Source organism: Dasypus novemcinctus, chromosome 1 (assembly GCF_030445035.2).
Source record: "Dasypus novemcinctus isolate mDasNov1 chromosome 1, mDasNov1.1.hap2, whole genome shotgun sequence".
Classification (NCBI taxonomy): Eukaryota; Metazoa; Chordata; class Mammalia; order Cingulata; family Dasypodidae; genus Dasypus; species Dasypus novemcinctus.
In genome coordinates, this window is record NC_080673.1 from 79,796,795 (window position 1) to 79,818,782 (window position 21,988).

A 21,988-nucleotide genomic window follows, 5' to 3' on the forward strand; every position below is an offset into this window, starting at 1 on the left:
TGATATTTTTCATTTGCCTTTTGTTCACTTGATTTTATAGTTCTCCTGTAAGTTTGTTAGAGCAATATTCTGCAACTCCTCTTCCTCTATAATTTGTTTTGCTCACTTAAAGACTAAGTACCTTCAGATTAAATAGTTTTTTAAAATGTCTGTGGTTGATAGCAGGCAGCATAAATGTTCATTTCAATTTATGATTTTCTCTTAAGTAAATGTCATCTCGGTCATATTTGCTTTGTTGAATTCCCAGAGGAAAATTACATCATAGTTTTCTGGAGCAGTGCTTATAATTCCTTTGTATGCTGTCTTTTTTGACCCCATCTTTTAATGGTGTCTAGATTTTGGTAGCTGGCAGGCTTCCTCGGTACAAAACGAAGTCCTTAAAGGACTTAAATTTGATTATTCTAGAAAGAGGAGAAAGATGGAGAGTAGGAAAGGAGGCAACCAGATATTATATAAATTAGATAATGCATATGTATACATTGAAATTTCAGGCAGCGACATTTTAATTAGACTTTCTTTTTGTGTGCTTAACATTAAAAGTATTTTCCCATGCCCTTCACAACTCTCAAAACTATGACATCATAGATTATTGTGTGGATGTGCCATGATTTGCATAGGAATTTAAAAATTCTGGACACTTTTTTCCCCTTAGTTCTTTTTTTTTTTTTAGTGTAAAATTATCATCTAGAACCATATTATTGAGTGATCAGAATAAAAATTCTTAAAAATGTTCCTTGCTTTTATTTTATTGTTCATTTCAATTTTTAAAAATATTTCATTAGGTTTATCATAAAAACAACCTGGTACATGGGATTGTTGAGCTGGAAAGGAACTTTCTTTACCAGATGAGGAAGTTAGGCCCAGCGAGAATACCTGATGCCCCCAAAGTCAAATGATTAAGATAGGCAGAGGCTTGAGGTTTATGGTCCCTAAATTAGGATTTTTTTCTTTCATGTTACACTATCGCAAAATAGGCAGCTGTTAATTAGAAAAAATACAAATTTAGGATTGAAAGAAGTAGGAAAATCAAGAAAGGAAGTTAACTTTAGGGAGAAAATGATAAAGAACTTGATTTAGTTAGACTGTATTTGAGGAGCCATAGACTGTGAATAGAAAAATGCCCCAGGAGACGGTAGGATAGCGAAGTATTTCAGAACTTGCTCTGTAGCCAGACAAGCTTTCTACCTAGTAGTGTTGTCACCTTGAGCAAATTATTTAACTTCTGGACCTCAATTTCTTCATCTGGAAACTGGAGATAATAGCATTATGGGGATATGGATAATTAGGCTAGTGCTTTGCATGTAGTAAATGTATGATATACATTGAATGTCACTGTCGGAGATGGAAGAGATTGCTTTCTGGAAAAAAACCTAGGATATTGATCATTAAAAATGATTTTTTTCATTCACTTGTGACAAGTGCCACAAACTGGTATTTGCAGTTAAAAGACCATTCTTTTCAAACCTAAGAAATAATGTTCTTGCCAAATACAGCTGCTTAACTGTATTGTGTGTCTTCCTCAAAGTTGTAGCTAGGCTTGGGGACTTAGTCAGATGGCGCTATCTGGAAATTGGCCTTTCTCTAGGAAAATTAAATACAATAACAATAACAACTTTATACAAGTACAGTCTAATTATCTAAACTGGTTTGAGTAGGGATCAAACTCAGAATCAATTTAGTATTTATTGAGGATTGTTGTTATGTAGGTCAAATAGCATTATGCAGAAAATAACTCCATGTTTTTTATCAGAGCGTTCTCACTCTACAGATTTAGTCTATGATTAGAAGGGCAAGAAAGTAGGAAAATGGGACAATTAGAACAGCTGCACTGCCAGGGTAGGGGTGGGTAGAATAATTTCCATAAAGGAAGGCCGAAGAACCCGTGGCTTCATCTGAGTCTGAATTCAGATAGCTCACTTTGACTTTTTTTTTTTTTTTTAAATTTCTTTCCCCAGGACTGTAAAATCTCTTTAGAAGGAGAGTCATTAGTTTCTTGGGTATTCTCCTAAAAGCCCAGCATGGTCCAGGGCCCCAGCAAATACTGGTAGCTGCTGCTGGAATGGTATTTGTGTAAATATTGCCTTCTTAATTTTAATAAACTCAAAGATTAGCTTAAAAAACCTAGTTTGCCTTACATCAGAGTGAGCTGGGTAATGTTTTTATTTTCGGGTTTATTCTACTCTTCTTTTTTCCTGATAAATTTATTTTAATTAAACATTTTGTGTGGTCATTAAAATAATATTTATGAAACAATGGAAAAATATAAAAATGTATAAGGAAGAAAATTAAAAATCCAGTGGTATTTAGAGTGCATTTTAGTGGCTTCTTCTCTCCCATCCTATGTTCTTCCTTAAGGGAAGGACACTGTTCAGAGACAATTCATTAGGTCATTTGCTTTTTCCTGGAACCCATGTCATCAATCTTTGACATATTTGTAACACAATATATTTAAAAAAATAAAATGGATTATTTTAGGATTTTTTCTTTGGGAGTGGGGGGAAGGATTGTATAGTTTATTTTCAAAAACACAGACAGTGGGGAATGGCCAGGGGACTCCATCAGTCCCGTGTTCCCCTTCTCCCTTGTATTTGGCTGAATCCAGAAATTCTTTCTCCTTACCTCCAAATCCCTGCTGTGCAAGACAAACTAGGTACAACTACCCACACCCACTGAAGGGAGCTAGGCAGGTGAGGCATGCAGGGTGGGGAGGGGTAGAGGTCAATAGTCACACTTCTCCCATCCCCATTCCCAGACTACACTGTGCCGGGGGCATGGGAGGGAGGGCACAGGTCGACTCTGGAATTCCTAGTGGTGTTTATAGCACTTCTCCCACTCAGGAACCTCAAGATGGGCTCCCACTCCTTTCTCTGGTCATCATGAACCACAGTCGAAACTCCTGTAGTCTGGGCGAGGAGGAGGCTTTAGCATGCCACTTGCCCAAGCCCCTGCCTGCAGGATATGGAGGGATGGGGAGGGTGTGGTTCTTTGCCCACAGTAAGTGGTTTGAGAGTAAGTAGTTCAAAAGTGAGAGAGAAGGGTAGAACTGAGAGGACCCTCAGGACACAGGACTGAGGTCCTGAGGATAAATAGACAGCTCCCAACCACCCCTGCCCCATCTCCTACCCCAGCCCAGAATCCCTGAGGCTCTGAGAGGCAGCATGAGGTGAGGGAGAAAATGCCGTTTATTTTGTCTCACCAAGTAAGTCGGAGGCTTAAAACAAAGGACCCATACACCAGGTGTGTAGCATCAAGATTCCTGAGGTAGCAGGTGCTTCTCAGACACCCTGACTTCTAACCAGTCTTCTGTCATATCCAATTTTTTTGATAAATGCAGTCATTTCAACAGGGCCACTCAGAACCACTTCATTTGTTCAAAAGCTCTTCCAAGATGATCTCTACTTGACTGCTTCAAGGATCTCTCTGCTGGTGACAGCTCTTCTGTGGTTATAGAAGGACAGTCTAACCACCTCTAGGCTAACCCATTCCAGTTGCCCATCACCCAGAACTGCAAGGAAGAGAGTCCCATCTATGGGAGGGGATCGAAGTCCCCTCTCAATTACAGGTGGAGTGGGCATCACCATCCCAGAATCCTCGGTAATCCTCAGGGGAATAAAATATGGACTGGAGTAGACCTATTGATTTTCTACTATAGACTTATTATGATTCTAGCAATGGAAGAAATTGTATCATTGATGTGAAAACAGTGGCCACTGGAGGTACTGAAGTCAGGGAGAGGGAAAAAGAGGTAATATGGAGGCATTTTCAGGACTTAGCATTGTCCTGAATGACATTACAACAACAGGTACAGACCATTATATATCCTGCCATAACCTACAGAATTGAGTGGAAGAGAATGTGAACCACAATGTTAACTATAATCCATGTTTGGTGGCAAAGCTCCAAAATGTGTTCATCAATTGCAATGAATGTACCACACTAATAAGAGAAGTTGTTAATGTAGAGAAGGAAGGGAGGTGTGGGGAGTGGTGCATATGAGAATCCCTTTATTTTATTTTTATGTAACATTTTATATAATCTAAGGATCTTTTTTAAAAAATTAAAAATATTTTAAAAAAATAAATTCAAGGAATTTTTTAGTTGCTATTATATATTGCAAATATTTCTACCTGTTGTTTAATTTTTTGACTCTGATTATGGTCTATTTTGCTATGCAGTAGTTTTAACCTTGTATGTGGTTAAATGTAACTTTTTGTTTTTTGGCTTCTGGATTTCCTAGCTTGCTCAGGAAATCCTCCCTATCCCCAAGATTATAGAAACTATGTTCCTATTATTTTATACTAATAACTTTTAGTATTTTCTTTCTTTTCTTCTTCCTCCCTCTTCTCTCCTTCCGTCCCTCCGTCCCTCCCTCCTTTCCTCCCTCTGTCCCTCCCTCCCTCCCTTCTTCCCTCCCTTCTTCCCTTCCTTCCTTCCTTCCTTCCTTCCTTCCTTCCTTCCTTCCTTCCTTCCTTCCTTCCTTCCTTCCTTCCTTCCTTCCCTCCCTCCCTCCCTCCCTTCCCTCCCTCCCTTCCTTCCTTCTTCCTCCCTTCTTCCTTCCTTCCTCTCTTCCTTCTTTCCTTCCTTCCATATTTAACTCTTAACCATCTGGAATTTATTTTTCTTCCTGTTATGAATTTAGGAGCAAATTTTATATTCTTGTATTTGTCCCTGTTTCCTGATAGCACCTAATCCTGGCTCAATAAATCTGAACCCATTGAAATTTTCGTCAATAGATCTTTCTCTTTGCATTTATCCCAGGACAAAGATCCAAAGAGGCCGTTACCCTGCCTTTCTCTGAAGCTTTCCTAACCCGCTGCTTCATGACCTGCATACGTCATCCTTTCTCCTCTGGCCCTCCTCCTCCTCTGTCCTCCATCTCTCAGTGTTCTTTATATCAGTTTCCATATTCACTTTCATTAATCTCTTTCCTGTAGAGCAGGAGTCAGCAAATTTTTCCTATAAAGGACCAAACAGTAAATATTTTAGATTTTGCAACTTTTCAACTCTGCCTTTGTAGTAAGGAATGAATGTGACTTTTTTCCAGTAAAACTATTTCTGGGGTGTGATATTTAAATTTCGTATGATTTTCACAGCACAAAATGTATTCTTTTGAATTTTTCAACTATTTAAAAATGTAAAAACCACGTTTAACTCTAAAAAGAGGTGGTAGGCTAGATCTGACCTGTGGGTCATGGTTTGTCGCACTCTGCTCTAGAGCCACCTTCTAGGGCTCCTCCTCGCCAATCCTGGATCCTCCATTTTAAAAGGAGCCACTCGTCTCAGGGAGAGAGCTTCAAGCATTCCCCTTCTTCTTCCCTTTAATGAAGATATAACTTTTTTTTGAAAGAAGCTTTAGATTACATAAATGTTATGTCAAAAATATAGGGGGATTCCCATATACCCCCCTCCCTCCCCCTCCCACACTTTCCCACATTAACAACATCTTTCATTAGTGTGGTACATTTATAACAATTGATGAACACATATTGGAGCATTGCCATTAACCATAGTCTATAGTTGACATTATTGATTACACTTTGCACCACACAATTTTATAGGTTTTGACAAATTGTATAATGGCCTTTTTCCATCATTGCAATGTCATGCAGGACAATTCCAATGTCCCCAAAATGCCCAATATTAGACCTGTTCTTCCTTCTCTCTCCCCTCAGAACCTCTGGTCACCACTGCCTTTATATCAATGTTACAAGTTCTCCCATTGCTAGAATAATAATAAGTCTACTTTAGTCCATAACTGCATTCCCCTTTATGTTTGTTCATTCCTTAAACTTGAGGATTTGGGGATGTTGATGCCCACTCTGTTTCTGATTGAGAGAGGGCTTACATACCATTGGGTAGATGGATAGAACTGTCTTGCTTATAGTTATAGATACTATCTATTTACGTTGTTTTTTAAGATTTATTTTATTTATTTGTTTTCCATACCCCCTTGTTTACGCTCACTGCTCTCTGTGTCCATTTGCTGTGTCTCTCTGTGTCTGCTCATCTTCTCTTTAGGAGGCACTGGGTACACCCCATGTGGGAGAGTGATGCTCAGTTGCTTGAACCACTTCCTCTCCCTGCTTTGTTGTCTCTCTCATTGTGTTTCCTTTTTGTGTCTCCTTGTTGCATCATCTTGTTTCATCAGCTCACCGTGCCAGCCCATCAGGCCAGCTCATCTTCTTCAGGAAGTACCAGGAACCAAACCCAGGACCTCCCATGTGGTAGGCGGGAACTCAATTGCTTAGGGCACATCTGCTTCCCAATACTCTATTTTTCAGAATGGGTGTTGTCTCTCATCATCCTTCTGTTAGTTGTTCTGGGTGGGTCCAATGAACCGGAGAGTAGGTGTTGCAACTCTGCTGAGATTCAGGGCTCAACCAACATATGAACAGACTGAAGATTTAAGTCTCTGGGATGTGTATCTAATGGATATAGTGCTAATTACAGGTTCAAGAAAAAAGGGCAGAGGAGTCATGTGTAGGGAAATTATAAATGAGACTAATTCTGTTACATTGGGGAGCATATATTTCAAAGTAGGGCCTACTGAGAGGGTACCGAATTCCTGAGATTGTCTGCTGCTAATGTCTCTAGAGCCCTCAGGAGTCCCACTGTTTGAGGCTCTGTTTACTATGGATGTCAATGAGATCCTCCTGAGATGTGCATAAGCCTAACCCCTGAAATGACTTCCCGACTAATTCTGAAATCTCTTAGCCATAAAAACTAATTTGTATTTAATATTTCCCCCTTTTAGTCAAGGTCTATTTTCCAAATGTATCATTACTTGGTAATAATCCCTCAGTGCCAGGGATGATCATCCCTCAGAGTCATGTCCCATGGCAGGGGCAGGAGGGTGAAGTAGTGCATTTATATGCTGAGTTTGGCTCAAAACAGAGGTCACATTTGAATGACAAGGAGGCTTTCAGGAATAAACCCTTCTTCTCTAAACCAATATTTATATGAAGAGTAACGTATTTGAAACCACATATTTTACTTACTCAAGTCCCCCAGATTCTGGGAAGTTCTGGCAACCAATACATATCTTTAGAGTTTTATTCTTTGTGGAGTTTAAACTGTCTCTTGCTCAATTTAGTGTAAATGTTGTATGAAAAGGAAGGGGTGTCTATCCATTATAAGTAATTTTTAAAGCATTTAAATTTCTTCACAGTTGGTAGGCTATTATTGCAAGAACATTTTGGCTTAAAAATTATTTTTCTAGGAAAATAAATGCTTCCATTAGTACAGAAAATTTTTTCACCATTGCTTTTTTTGTAAAACACTACATATGCATTAAAACACTCAAAGTATTTACCTCTGGGGAGGCGGACTTGGACCAATGGATAGGGCACCCACCTACCACATGGGAGATCCATGGTTCAAACCCCGGGCCTCCTTGACCTGTGTGGAGCTGGCCCATGTGTAGTGCTGATGCATGCAAGGAATGCCCTGCTATGCCGGGGTATCCCCCACGTAGGGGAGCCCCACGCACAAGGAGTGTGCCCCGTAAGGAGAACCGCCCAGCATGAAAGAAAGTGCAGCTTGCCCAAGAAAGGTGTCACACACATGGAGAGCTGACACAACAAAAAGAAACACAGATTCCTAGTGCCACTGGTAAAGATAGAAGCAGTCACAGAAGAACACAACAGCGAATGGACACAGAGAGCAGATAACTGGGGGGGCGGCAGGGAGAGAAAAAATAAATAAAAGTGTTTCCTCTGATTATCTGATTATGTCCCTGCCACGAGAATCAGAATTTGAGTAGTGTAAGTCATAACTAATGCTCTTTTGGGCCATCATCTTATAATCCTTAAATGAATTTTAAAAATACATATTTAGTGTCTTATAGGCTACAAATTACTTCCATAATATTCTTATAAAATTTTTTTCAATAAATAGGTAAAACAAATTTACAAAAACAAACAAAAAAACCCAGAAACTATTAAGATTTTAAATGAATCCTTTTTTTTTAACTACTCCCCCAAGTCTACCTCTTAGGAAATGGGGAAAGCTGAAAACTATGGTATTGGTTTAAACTGAATACCAAGTGGTCTTTAGATATATTGCTTAGAAGTGAATGATGTTTCCTTCATCGACCATCTGGAGTTGGGGGGGGTTGGGAGGATTGAGGATATATTGGGGGATCTAGGAACCTCTAATAGTGCAGAAAGAGGAAAAGAGATGTAACATTTGTTGAGCCTCCTCTACTTTGCATCAAAGGGTTCATTTCTTACAGCCCTACAAGGTTGCCTTTTTTGTTTATCATCTCCACCTGGGAGGTTTAAGTAATTCCCCACAGTAACATAGCTTGTTAAAGGCAAAGTACAGATTTGAACCTAAGAACCTGTTTCCATACTTACCTCTCCAAGGATTCAGCTTGGAAAGAACAAAATTTTTTACATGGTCGGTAATATATGAACTATTTTAGATATCTATTGCACTCTTCTGTAGGTATAGAGAGTCATACTTTGAAACAACTGAAAGTTTTCTTTTTAAAAATCCTATTAACTGGTCATTTATTCTCTACAGAGGACTAGAAACTGGCTTTCTGTTCTGTAATTACATTTCCCTCAGCAAAAAATTCATTCACAATTTTGACAATGTCATTTGTGTTAGGATTCCTTTGTTTTTTTCTTTCCATGTTTGTCCTATAAATTCTGGATATTTGCCTTTAATATTTGTCAGGGCAGAATGCCCAGTGGCCCCTATACCACAAATAACAGATAGTGAGTCAAGTGTCAGGATTTTAGGTTTTAAAATTTTAATTCCACCAAAATCCCATGCTTGAGCAATCTACTTTTCCTGTCCTCTCATCTTCTTCACACCTCCTCTTACACACATTCCTTATCCTTCCCCTTGGTACAATCTCTGAATCTTAAACAGAAAGTGAGTCAGGTGATAATGGAACATTCCCTAAGTATTTGCTTTAATGATATTTAAAGAGGTGTTTATATTTCAGTCGTTTTGGCTTTTTTAAAATGTATTTTCTATTAGAAGAAACTTCCATATTATCCAGTAAAATTAGTCAAACAAGCTCTCTTTTTATCACAAAGTTTACTTACAATACTATCATTAATGGGGTATTATAACCAATTAGCAAACTTATTTTTCACCAGTATATTTTGGTTGTAAAAACTTCAAGATAGTTACAGTGCTAAAGAAAAGAGCAACTGACATTATCAACAGGGAATAGATACAATATCATTGAAAAACAAAACTAAATAGACAAATGCTCTAGTCTAAAAACTGAAAAGCTGAAAAAAGACTGAAAATATAATTTCTGAGGTCATTAATAATTTTGACAGGTGATCCAGATCTTCTACAAAATCTGAGTTTCTAGATATAGTATCATTTTGAGTTATGGGAAAAATACAAATAAAAGAGTTCAAAGAAGAGATGTTTTATTTGAAAATAGATTCTGTTATGAGTAACAAAACTCAGAGTAACAGCAGCTTAAACAAGACAAGAGATCAGGGGTAAACAGCCTGAGGCTGGTTTGGCAGTTTTACAATCATCAGGGTACTAGACTCTTTCTTGTTTGTAGTTTCTACCATCCTTAGCATGGACCCTTATGACACAAGGTAGTTTGTCAAGCTCCAGCCAGTCAGCAGGAAGGAGGACGTGGAACAAGGACATTTCCTGTATGTGATATATGACCCTTCTGTCTACATCTCACTGGTCAAAACTCAGTCATCTAGAAGGAGGGGAAGCTGAGAAGTATAACCTTTGTTGTGGGTAGTCTTTGCCCTCCTAAAAATCTGGGGCCCCATTCCTAACAAAGAAAGGGAGAGTACATATTAAGGGATAGGTAGCAGTCTTAGAAAAATGGTTAATAGCTGAAAATATAAAAAGAAACTAAAACAACAGAAGTAATTCAGAAAATATGCACAACTTATGGAATGAATTGATAAGGGAAAGTATGGATCAATCATAACTATGTCTTTATCAGGAGCAAAGGAAACTAGCCAGACCAAACCTCTGCTGCTTAATCCAGAAATCTTACATTCCTATGTTTTGTTCAGTGGCATTGCCAAAGCATGGAACCAAGCGTATTTTGGAGAAGGATCTGGCCCAATAATGTTGGATGAAGTACACTGCACTGGGAATGAGCTATCTATTGAGCAATGTCCAAAGAGTCCCTGGGGAGAACATAATTGTGGTCATAAGGAAGATGCTGGAGTGTCCTGTACCCCTCTAACAGGTAAGGATTTCACCCCATTAATATGCCAACCCTTGCCTCCAGCACCATTTGGGCTTGCCACAACTGCCCTTCTCAATTTAAGTGATATTACCAAGTGAACAAATAAATAAAGTCCCCAAATAAATAAAAATTCTAACCCAAACTGGAAATTAAAATGCTATGTCTTTATTCATATGTATTTCTGAACTTTTAATTTTAAAGCTATTCAGTCCTGTAAAGTGAGCTCAGAACATATGATTTTGTTGCAGTATAAAGTACTCAATTATCAAAATCAGTATGTGATGGTAAATTTCAGATGTTAGATGTTATAATTTTATATTTAGTCAATTTATCTGTTAACCTGTCTTGGTCTCAGAATGTGCTTATAGCTGGTAAAACTCTGTTGATGGGGCCATTGATCAAAGCATACTTTTAAAGACCAAGTTAGTTTTGCTGTTATCCAAATCAGAGCATGTCTATCAAAATGTCATGTATTATATAAGAAAGGCATGTGTGAATGCAAATGGGTGTGTATGTACATGTTTACACATTTGGAGAGAAAAAAAGGGAAATGGGTAGGCAAAGGAAGTTGCAGATTACAAATCAATTGTTTCCATATTAAGAAAAGCTGGGAAAAAAGAGTTGATTTAATTATTTCTTTAAAATAGAAAACAAAAGAAAAACTTCATAGCACCTACCATGTACTGAATTTATGTCCTATTAGCTTAGTTCAACACATGCTGTTGATTTTATTAGCAGAGTAATACATTCATATACAAGAGAAATATATATTTATATTTACTGTTACCAGCAATCCATGTAGGACAATTTTTTAGTAATGAAAAAAGCTTTGGGCCAGGAGAGAAGACATGGCTTCCTGTCCCCAATCATCTGTTAGGATTTCAGCTGGAGCACTTCTTGAGCCTCCATTTCTTCCTCTTCAAATGAGGATAACAATACGTGCTCTATCAGCCTTGTAGTGTTACTGTGATGGTCAAGTAAGGTAGTATGTGTAACAGTGCTTTGCAAACTGTAAGTATGATATTAATAATTGGTCTGTTGCTAATAGACCTTCAAGAGCTTTAAAAGATCCCAGAGATTCATGAAAAGTATGTCCTCCACTCAAGTCTCATTGGGGGAAGGCTTGGATTATTTTGTATGGAAGTGGCTTTTAAATTTGCTTTTTGGGGGGGAGGAATTTATTGTGTTATATATCTGCTTGGAAATTCTTTATAGAATTACCTGGGAATTAATTATTTATTGAGTTCTTAAGATTCCAATTCAAATTTGTGTTATCAATGAAAGAACAAAAGCGAGAAATGTTCCTGTTTGTATAATTTATGAATGCCTAAGGAATAATAAATGAATTGACATGAAGAATTACTCTTTAGCCAGAATACCTTTTTCTGTCTTCATATTTCAGTATCTTAATTTGCAGTTAATATTTTTAACTATCTCTAAGATACTATTTTTCTTATTTTTAAAATTGAAATGGCCAATATTGTGCAGACTTTAAAGAGATTGAAGTTATAGGAAGTTTATGGAATATTAAATCCAGACAAATGGAAATAGCTGCTTCGAAACTATATTACAATACATTTTTCTACTCAGAGAAAAGGAGTACAAACAAGACAGAAAGAATATGCTATTAGGACAAATATGCATTGTGTCAGACTTCAGAAACAATTCAGTGACCTCAGGTCTTCATAGGCAAAGTCCTAAAGTAAGTTCAACAAAAGGCCTAGAGAGGGGCCTGAATATGGTATTATTTTGGTGAAATGAAAATGCAGTTCTGCCTTCTTGTGAGAAAATGGTTTACTTAGTCCCTCTGTTTCTTTTCATCACAGATGGGGTAATCAGACTTGCAGGTGGAAAAGGCAGTCATGAGGGTCGCCTGGAAGTGTATTACAAGGGACGCTGGGGCACCGTCTGTGATGATGGCTGGACTGAACGGAATACATACATCGTGTGCCGACAGCTGGGATTTAAGTAAGACCTATTTATATGAGGCAGCTAAATGCTAAATTATATTTTGAAAAGTCTCATTCTGTAATCCCTACTTGCAAGTTTTCTAATTTCTATAATAGTAGAAATCTATCTCTCATCATTATCTAGCTGTCATCTAGCTGTCTGTCCGTCCATCCATCCATTCATCTAGATATCTATCTATCCATCTCTGGAAGTACAGCAATTAAAAACGATTATATACTCTAAGATGACAAATAAACATCTTTTGCTGTTTTCCTGCCACCAACACCCTTCTTGAGTAATTGAAGCCATGGGTAACTTCTAAGCTCCTTTGTGTCTTTTCAAATAAGACTGTATACTTTGAATGCTGGATTTCATTCTGATACATCATTACTACTGGATGTTGTCAGTTCTGACATCATTGTGTCTAAAATTGCAAAGGGGTCCAGGGTCAAAAGCTTTGGTGTTATATCATTGCATCTCTCAGCATGTGGTTATAATTATCATTTTATTTGAGAAAAATAGCCGTTTTGTCATGAGATGACCTTCAGAACTCACCCTTGACCTCACTCTTTTAAAAGTTGAGTATTACACTTTGGGAAATATATTTCATGTCACAGACATAATGCATTCCAGCATAAAGACTTAAGTTGGTCAGATGTAACTGCGAATGATGTCTTTGAGCTAATTTAAATGAGGCACATGAATGCCTGTTGTTTTTTTTTTTACTTTATTTCTATGTCATGCCTGAGAAATGTCTCATGCTTTAAAACAATTGGCAAAATTATTGCATTATAGCTTGAGATAGAGTTAACTGCAAGCATTCACTAAACTTTAAATATGTACATATTCTTGCTAGGAAAGGCCTTGTTTAAACATATATATTTAAATTTATAAAAGTAATATTATAATGTAATTTAAGTTTGGAAAAGAGTAATAAGAAAAAATTGCCCACAATTTTTCTATTCTTACACCATCACTGTTATGACATGTGAGTACAACTTTATATGGTGGATATGTAATTTTTTTATCCTGCATTTTCACCTTTATATTGCCATGTAGTCTCAATTTTAATGATAAAATAATGTTCATTGAATATCCATACTAAAATTTACTTACTAAAGATTGTTTAATTTTTCCTGTTATAAATCATATTATTCATAGTACTGTTTATATTGCACATAATTTCTTTTCTTTTTTACATAATTTCTTAATACTTTGAATTTTCTTGGGAAATGTAGTTATTATAATTATTGGGTGAATGTAAATGACCTAACAGCCAAATAAAGATAGTTTGTTAATAAGAATTACTTAATAAAGTTCATTTCATCTTCAAGTAAATCTCTGAGTGAGAATTGTACCCAGTTTTCACAGATTTAGAGATTCATAAATTCTATTATTTGTTCTTATATTTTCTTCCTTATTAATGAAAACAATTGAGTGACGTTGACTTTTTATGCATGTATTATTTATTTTGTTTCACAACTTCATTCAGTTTTTCTTGTATACAGAATTTTAGAATTTAGTATTCTAAACTGTTCTCAATAATATGTGATGAAAGTTCTAATTGTTTTAGAAGGTAGTATAAGTATGTGCTACTTTTACTCTTGGTTTACATGTGAATTTCTGAAAGAGAATATTCTTTAAGTTTGAGAAAGAAGGTAAACACTAGTTTCTTTGTACAAATAAAATCCCAAAGTAAAATAACTCCCTGTTTATCTGTTATGTAGTTGATATGAACAGATTGATGATCAGTTTGATGCATTTTGTGGAAAAATAGTGTAAGTTGAAACAAAAGCAATATCGGATTAGGTTAATTACTTTTCTAGGGGACAAAAAGCCATTAGAATCATTTCTCATGTACAAGGTCCTGTGTTCAATCCCCAGTACCACCTAAAATAAAAAAGTTAATCTCGTTAAATAAATTAAATAAATAAGTGCATAGAAAACAATTAGGAAAATTCATACTGGATAGAAATAGTTCCTTATAGTCTTATATTCTTTACATTCTACAGAAATAATAAAAACATCCTTAGAGGGAAATGATTGACCTAAAGTTTAGGAGTAAGAATTGAATTTCATAGACTATTAAAAACAGAAATACACTTTAAAAGGGACTTTTTTTTAGCTCAGTGATTTCTAGAGTTTTAGAAGAAAAGAAAACAAAATTGGCTGGAAGATAAAAGAAGGTGTAGACCAACTTAGTTATCAGTTTTTTATTTTGTATATCTTTTCTATTTTTACATCATGTATATTTATTATATTTACATTTAGATTTTTTGTAGTGCAGTTTTTAAATAAAGTCAATCAGAACACAGATATAATTCATAAAGTTTAAAAATTGAATTTATATAACCTTACGAAAAGCTAAGAAATTGTCTTTATTATCATTTTGATAGGCTGAAATTCATATTTTATGGTGGATTGGGTACAGTGCTTGAGGAATCACTGAACCAAGACACATTTTTCATTTTGGAGAAGAGGATACTTTTGAGGCTTAGAGAAACAGATGACATCAAATGCACTCAGATGGCTCATCAGAGGCAGACACAAGATGAGTTTTCTTACTTCCTGGTTCACAGTGTTCCTTCCATGGCAATATACTGATTTCAAGAATTTGAGATTTATCTCTTTTTCTGCATTATGTCTGGAAGGTGGGTTAAACTATAGACAAAACACAAGAGTAAGTGAGTTAAAAGCAGTAAGTATCCATTGGCTACCTTCTGAACCAATAAAAAATTGTTAAGATGATCAAAATATGAGATGCAGTAAACACTGAACACTCCTCTTAGAACTTAGTCCCCAACGTGGGAGAAAGAATATTTACTTATCCTCTGACGTCATGACACTTAGATTGTTTATTTTATGTTTTATGGTTTCTTGAACATAATTTTATGCAAAATGTTTCTTTTATTGCCACAGATATGGCAAACAAGTCTCCGCAATCCATTTTGAAGAAAGCACAGGGCCCATATGGCTGGATGACATCAGCTGCTCAGGAAATGAAACTCGGTTCCTTGAGTGTTCCAGGAGGCAGTGGGGAAGGCACCACTGCAACCATCAGGAAGATGTCGGTATCGCCTGCTACCCTGGCGGCAGTGGACACAGGCATTCTGTGGGTGAGAAACTATCCCAGCTCTTGAGCATCCATAATTCAGTAGCCACAGCTCCTTCCACCACCACTGGTCCAGAAAGTGAAGTATTTCTCATCTTTGGCTTTTAAAAAGTATTTCCCATAACTCTAATATTCAGTAATTTTATGCACAGAAAAATAGTCTTTTGTCTCTCTCCACCAATGTTATGAAATTTCTATCCCTAAAGTCTTATTTCCTCACCCAGAATCCTAAGTTTCTCACTTACAAAGTTTAAAGTCATATGTACCTGAAATGTGTAATAAAGAAGCTGCATTGGCCATTTCCCTACTCCTTGGGCAACTATTCTGATTCTTTTTTACCTTGGATTCTAATAAGCTACTAGGAACAGAATTACAAATAATATATATCCATACCTCCTTCCCCATGATTGTTTTCTTCTTTGGTCCTGAGAATAAATGACCCCAGCCATCCCTTTTCCTGTCCTGAGATCTTTCACATTTTTCACTGGGCTCCTAGCTGGAGCTTCATCACTATTAATAATAGCCCACCCATCTTTATAAGACACCCTTTTATTCTAGAAAACCATCAGGGATCTTTGCAACTTCTCAATTGCAAATTTCTTCAGATTTGTAGTCTTATAGAAATGAACCAGTGCCTCTCATAGTCTTGAAATATTTATGGATTAAGATGTCCTTGTGAGCAGAGGGCAACTAAACATGCTTGATAAACTTAACATCTGAAGAGGAGGGCAGAATAAATATACATGAAAAATAATAGGTAGAAATATTCAGAAGACTTTCCAGGATGCTACCACAGTGTGGTATCTGTATATGTATTTTGTGTGTGTGTGTGAATGGGTACTGATTTGCTGAAATACTAGCAAGTGCTCCTTACATTTTACCTCAAGGTTGAATCAACCCTTCTTGCATCCTCCTATTTTAAGACGTGAAACTTAAATCTTCAAGTTTTAATATAAGAACACTTGTTGAATCTTACCGTTGAGTACTAACCATATTACATATGTTAAATTTGTCAATGCATGTGCCTACCAAAGCACTGTACTGTAAACTGTGAGATCATGGTGACTCACTCTCTAGGATGATATCAAGTAGAAATACAATCTTTTTACTCCATCTTTTACAGGTCTCATTCCCCATTTTCTTTCTCTTCATTTGTTTTCCTTTTCCTTTGTTCCCTTCTTCTTAGGGAGGATTTATGATCCTCCCAGGATTATGTAATGAATGACAGCATGTGGCTTGCTAGAAGTGGATCCTCTCCGCCCCAGATAGAGGTATTTGGGGAACAGGTAGTCTTTCCAGGTGTGCTCCAGGTGACAAAATGCAGTGATTAAATATATCCATATGGTTAGGACAGCTAATCTTTTCGGTTCTCCTGAAAGGCTTTTTAATTCTAGGGTCTTGGCTGTATTTTTTTAATTAAAAGAGTCGAGAGTGATAATTATTAATAAAATATGTGATCACTATTATGACTCTCTTTGGTTTTCATCTTGATAATGTCTACTAACTAAAGTCATTTGTCCAAAGAACATTATGTCTGAGTCAGGTATCCCTTTGGGATAAAATCATACTATTATTTATTCATTTAAAGAGATAATTACTTTCTTACTAATCAAAAAGTACTGTGTATTTAAAAGAGGAAATCGTGGAATAGTGATGTAAACGAGAGCATTTAAGAAATAATGGAGATGTCTTACTTCTTTGACAGTATGATAAGGAGCTGTTAGACTATGATTATTTTAAACTATTTGAAATGTCATTTCTGGATCTTAACAGTGATTGAAACTATTCTTTAAAAAAAGTATGTTATAGCTCAAGAGACACAAAGAGGAGAACTACTTCACTTTCCAAACTGGTGGTGGTAGAAGGAGCTGTGGCTACTGAATTTGGATACTCAAAAGAAAAATTCTATATCAGTAAAAGTAATCCTAATAAGAATGAAGTTAATGCCTATATAAATTGGGGGAACTTTCTGGGATGGTAATTATGCTGATTTCTCATTTTAAAGTTCAGAGAATTAAGACCTAGCCAAGATTTCTTTTACAGTGAATTTGTCTCATACTTAATTAAAGTTAGACTTTTAATTCTTATTTATGCTAGATTTTAACATTTTTTTCTAGGAAACTTATCTTCTAAAGGTAATGGATTAAGTAAAAGAAAAAACTAAACTAAAGAAAATTCTACTAGAAATCAAAGTTTGGGGTATATCAATAAAGATCCTATATACCTATAGGACTGCTTAGTTTTCACAAATACTTTACCTGTATTTAAGATCTTAGAAATAAAACATATTTTATATCATTACTGTTATAACAAAAACAACAACAGTGGGATGGTATAGATAGAGTGGCTTTTTTCATTCAACTCTCTTTTTAAGCATCAAAAATCCAATGATTTTGTCAAATGAGTGACTAAAATTTGACTCAGAAATATTCTATAAATTGTATTTTAAAAGCATACATTTAGGCTTCACAAACACTTTATTTTCTAAAAAAAAATTTTTTTTTCTGTTTGTTTTTTAGGAGACACTGAGGATCAAAACAGTAGTTCCCACCTTAATTTATAGCTGTTTTATAAAAGTAATTGCATTTTGTAAAGTCTCATGCTTTAGCATCATTTTGATTGTTTATCTTTTGTAATACTTTGACTTGTGACTTAGATTTTCCTATCAGACTGATGGATGGAGAAAATAAGAAAGAGGGACGAGTGGAAATTTTTGTCAATGGCCAGTGGGGAACAATTTGTGATGATGGATGGACTGATAAGGATGCGGCTGTGATCTGTCGACAGCTTGGCTACAAGTAAGGAAAACCTAATTTTTTGGGATGGTTTCTTAATGAACATTTCTGATTTTTTGAGGCTTCTTCTAAGTTATTGTAAATCTATAATTAATTTCTATTATCCAATTAAAATATTAGCAGCATTCTGATTTGATTCAGAATTATAAAGAAGTACTAAGTAGAGTCTATTTAAATTTTTCTATCTTTTCTCAAGAAATATACATTGTTATATTAGAAATCTAATAACAAAATCGTCTAATAACTCTGACTGCACATAATACTGCTTCCTTTAGCCAAAGGTGTTTGCTTTTTTCCTGTGATTCACGTTATGCCAGTCATTGAAATTATATCTATGCCTTTACTTTCTGAGCATATGGAAGAAATAAGTGAGGAAATTTAGATAGGAATAAGATTTTAGAATTGAAGTACCATCTATTATCAAGGAATTTGAAAGCCACTGCTCATATACCATGTGTTCCAGAACTTCATTCCCAGTTAGTCAGATACGCCTGGATACCAGGAAAGCCCCTCTGCTTCCAGGAGTCTTCATTTGATTTCCTCACAACGTATTGTTAGACTAGCTGTCTTTTAGCTTCAAGCAATAGCAAATTGTTAAGCTGTCCATAACCATTCCCAATTCTATCCCCACCTCAGTTCAAATTTAAAAGGTCAGACTCTAAAACAGAATAAAAAATATTAAAGAATTGAGGGATTAAAAAAATCTGTTGATGGTGAATAATCAGCATCAGTGGCATATCAGTAATTTTCTCCCTTCCTTTCTTTTTCCTTGTTTTTTTTTTCCCTTTTTTCTTTCAACTTGATCAAAAAGAACGAGTCTAAAATATTTTTTTTCTTCCCAATCATTTTTCCCCTGAAAAGACTTTTATGACTGATTTACAAATTTGAGAAGGTTTGGAAGGGGGTGAAGAAATTTGCAGATAATGTATTTGGGGCTTCCATGCTTTCTGGCCTGGATTTTGATCTCCTCATTTGGGTGTGCCTCAAGTTAGAACCACTTTCGTCAGCAGGCAGAACCCTCCACCTCAGGTTTATTGCTTACGTTGCATAAATGATCGCAGTTCTAGTAGTCCTCTGGGGCTCAGTTTGAAGACGCAGAGGTTCTATGTCCCGCACCTCCTCAACACCGAGGCTGGACAGACTAGATGTGGCTGTAGACGGTGTGAGGTTCGCTCTGCTCAGAACCCTGAAAATAGCCTGAACCCTCACTGTGGCTGGCCACCGTGCAGACCTGGGCTTCTGTGGCTGCTGCAGCCTAGTCCGAGGCAAGAGGGAGTGGCGTCAGGAGTCCCCCAAACCATCTTTTAAATAAAATAGTTCAAATGAAAACCATGGAATTGCAGTGACTGGCAGTAGTAAAGAAAATCTTTAAAGCCAATAACACATTTTCTAACTCCTTCTGAAATACTAAATATTAATAGTATTTGAAATGAACAACTCTAGGAAGAATTTTGGTATTATCTCAAAGAAAATAAAGATCAGCCAAATGGAAGAAAATTGTTTACATTATGTCTGGTAAGAATTAGTCCTCTTACTATTGTAAATTGGCAGTATTAGTCATTTTCAATTTTCTGGTTTATTTTCTTGCCAATTAGATTGAATTTGATAGTCATCAATAATTGGTAAATTAAAAAATTTTTAACTAAGTGCATTTTTTACCAGCTTCTGAGCCCAACATGAATAGATAGATGGCCATCTTGTTCCACATCTTAGCATGTTCTCTTTGAGAAACACTGGCCACGTTGAAGCTGAGATGCCAGTGAAGAGTGGCAGCATTTCTTGGTGTGGTGGTCAGTGATGACCCATGATTTTTCCAAAGAGTATATAGGCACCGGAGCTAATTTTACCTCTTACTGGGTGGCACTGGTGTGCTACCCAATCTTTTTGAGCTTTAATTTCCTTTCCTGTAATAATATGGAAAATATTACAACTTAGAGGGTTATAAAGTTTAAGCTAATAAGCATAAATTGCCTAGCTCATAGTAGATTTCTAATAGTGGTTTGGATCTAAAAATATATCCTTATTTATACATCTCTGTATATTTTAAATATTGATAAACTTAATTGGTTATTTCTATGTAGAATATGTTTTATTTTAAAAATATTGCTATTAATAAACCTTCAAAAAAATTTTCTAACCTTTTTATTCAAAGCTTTTCTTTTGGTAATTAGAGTCTACTTTAATCCACTGCTTAGTTTGGGATCTCTTTGCAGTTCCAGTGGACTTATGGACAATGGGTCCATTACTTCTGATATAAATTTTCAGTTTTCAAAATATGGAGTAGTAAAGGAAGGTAAGAAGCCTCTACATGTAGACGCCTAGGTGATTTATTTTAAACTTCCTTTGCTAATTATATTTCTTTTTTTTTTTTTAAGATTTATTTTTTATTTATTTCTCTGCCCTTCCTCTCCCCCAGTTGTTTGCTCTCTGTGTCCATTTGCTGTGTGTTCTTCTGTGTCTGCTTATATTCTTTTCAGCAGAATCTGTGTTTCTTTTTGTTGCGTCATTTTGCTGCGTCAGCTCTCTGTGTGTACGGCCCCAATCCTGGGCAGGTTGCACTTTTTTCGTGCAGGCTGGCTCTCCTTACGGGTTGCACTCCTTGCGCGTGGGGCTCCCCTACATGGGGGCAATCCTGTGTGGCATGGCACTCCTTGCGTGCATCAGCACTGCGCATGGGCCAGCTTCACCATGTGGGTCAGGAGGCCCTGGATTTGAACCTTGGACCTCCCATATGGTAGGCAGATGCTCTATCCATTGAGCCAAATCTGCTTCCCTGCTTATTATATTTCTATTGTTTCTTCCTCTAGTTGAAAAGTTTTTAAAAAGATTCTTCTTCTTAGATTACTTTTCCAGTGGATTTCCTGACCCAAATCAGTCATTAAAAGATATTGCTGTTGAGACTGGCTTCTTAGCCATACTTTTATTTTAGTTTTTGGGGGGAGGAATGATCCTACTTTTGAAAATAGGAAGGGAAAGATGACATCACATTTGATTCTGGAATTATGTGTCTAAGCCAAGTTTAAGGAGGGAAAATGCTTCTAAGCATATCCATCTATGCTTTTTCACTTTGATTTCTTTCAACATTTCCTTGCTTTTTTATTTCTCTACCTTTAGTTCATTATAACTCAAAAGGTGATTTTAGGTTAGAAAAATAATCTAGATACTATGACCAAAGTTGATAGCAATTTTCAATAACATTTCTATAGTAATTATTAAAAGCATTGAAAGATCTTACTTCATAATTGCATTTTAAATAAAATCTCTTATTAACTAATTCAGTAATTTACTACTACTATAACAAATCATTTATCTCATCTTCTAGTCAATACCTACACAATTTTAAATTTGCCAACAATTATTTAATGAGAATCATTTAGATATTTGAATGATCTAAATAACACTTGAAACTTTTTATGGTTTCCCATTGAGCGGAAATGAGATTTCATGTTAAACTTATATATAATTATAAACAGGTATGTGACTAAAGTAGGGGATTTTTACTCTCAGAACTACTTTAGTAGTTAAAAACCTTTAATGAAGCATTTGTTTGCAGAAAGCTATCCAGAAAACTTCCAAGCTGTCAAAAGGTCTCAGTCTTATTTACTAGGTATTCCAGTGATCTGTCCCCCAGCCAGCTATTTAATGCTTAAGGATTGACAGTCTTTGGAAACAAAGTGCTAATCAAAATAGCATTTTCTTAATGGGAAAAACAGAAACGAATAAAAAACGGGAAATGTGAATGGTGAATAATGTAGGTATGCTTAAAGTGCACAGAAAAGAAAAAGGCACTATTCAATATGTATTATGTAGTGTCTGACAAAGTCTAGTATATAAACATTTTGTTTTTTGAAGGTTGAGACAGAAGGTATTGAGATCAGTTAAAGTTCCTTGTGATAGATTAGATAGCCTTGATGGAAATTCCATTCTATTTGA

General features: G+C 36.0%; 1 protein-coding gene across 1 annotated transcript in view; it reads left to right on the top strand.

The window, feature by feature from the left end:
* PRSS12 (serine protease 12) overlaps positions 1 to 21,988 on the top strand; it is a 78,696-nt gene that overhangs the window by 25,272 nt on the left and 31,436 nt on the right. The window contains exons 3-6 of the mRNA XM_012519845.3: positions 10,020 to 10,198; positions 12,025 to 12,166; positions 15,068 to 15,264; positions 17,917 to 18,058. Of these exons, the coding sequence (XP_012375299.3) occupies positions 10,020 to 10,198; positions 12,025 to 12,166; positions 15,068 to 15,264; positions 17,917 to 18,058 (660 nt within the window). The remainder of the gene's footprint in view (positions 1 to 10,019; positions 10,199 to 12,024; positions 12,167 to 15,067; positions 15,265 to 17,916; positions 18,059 to 21,988) is intronic.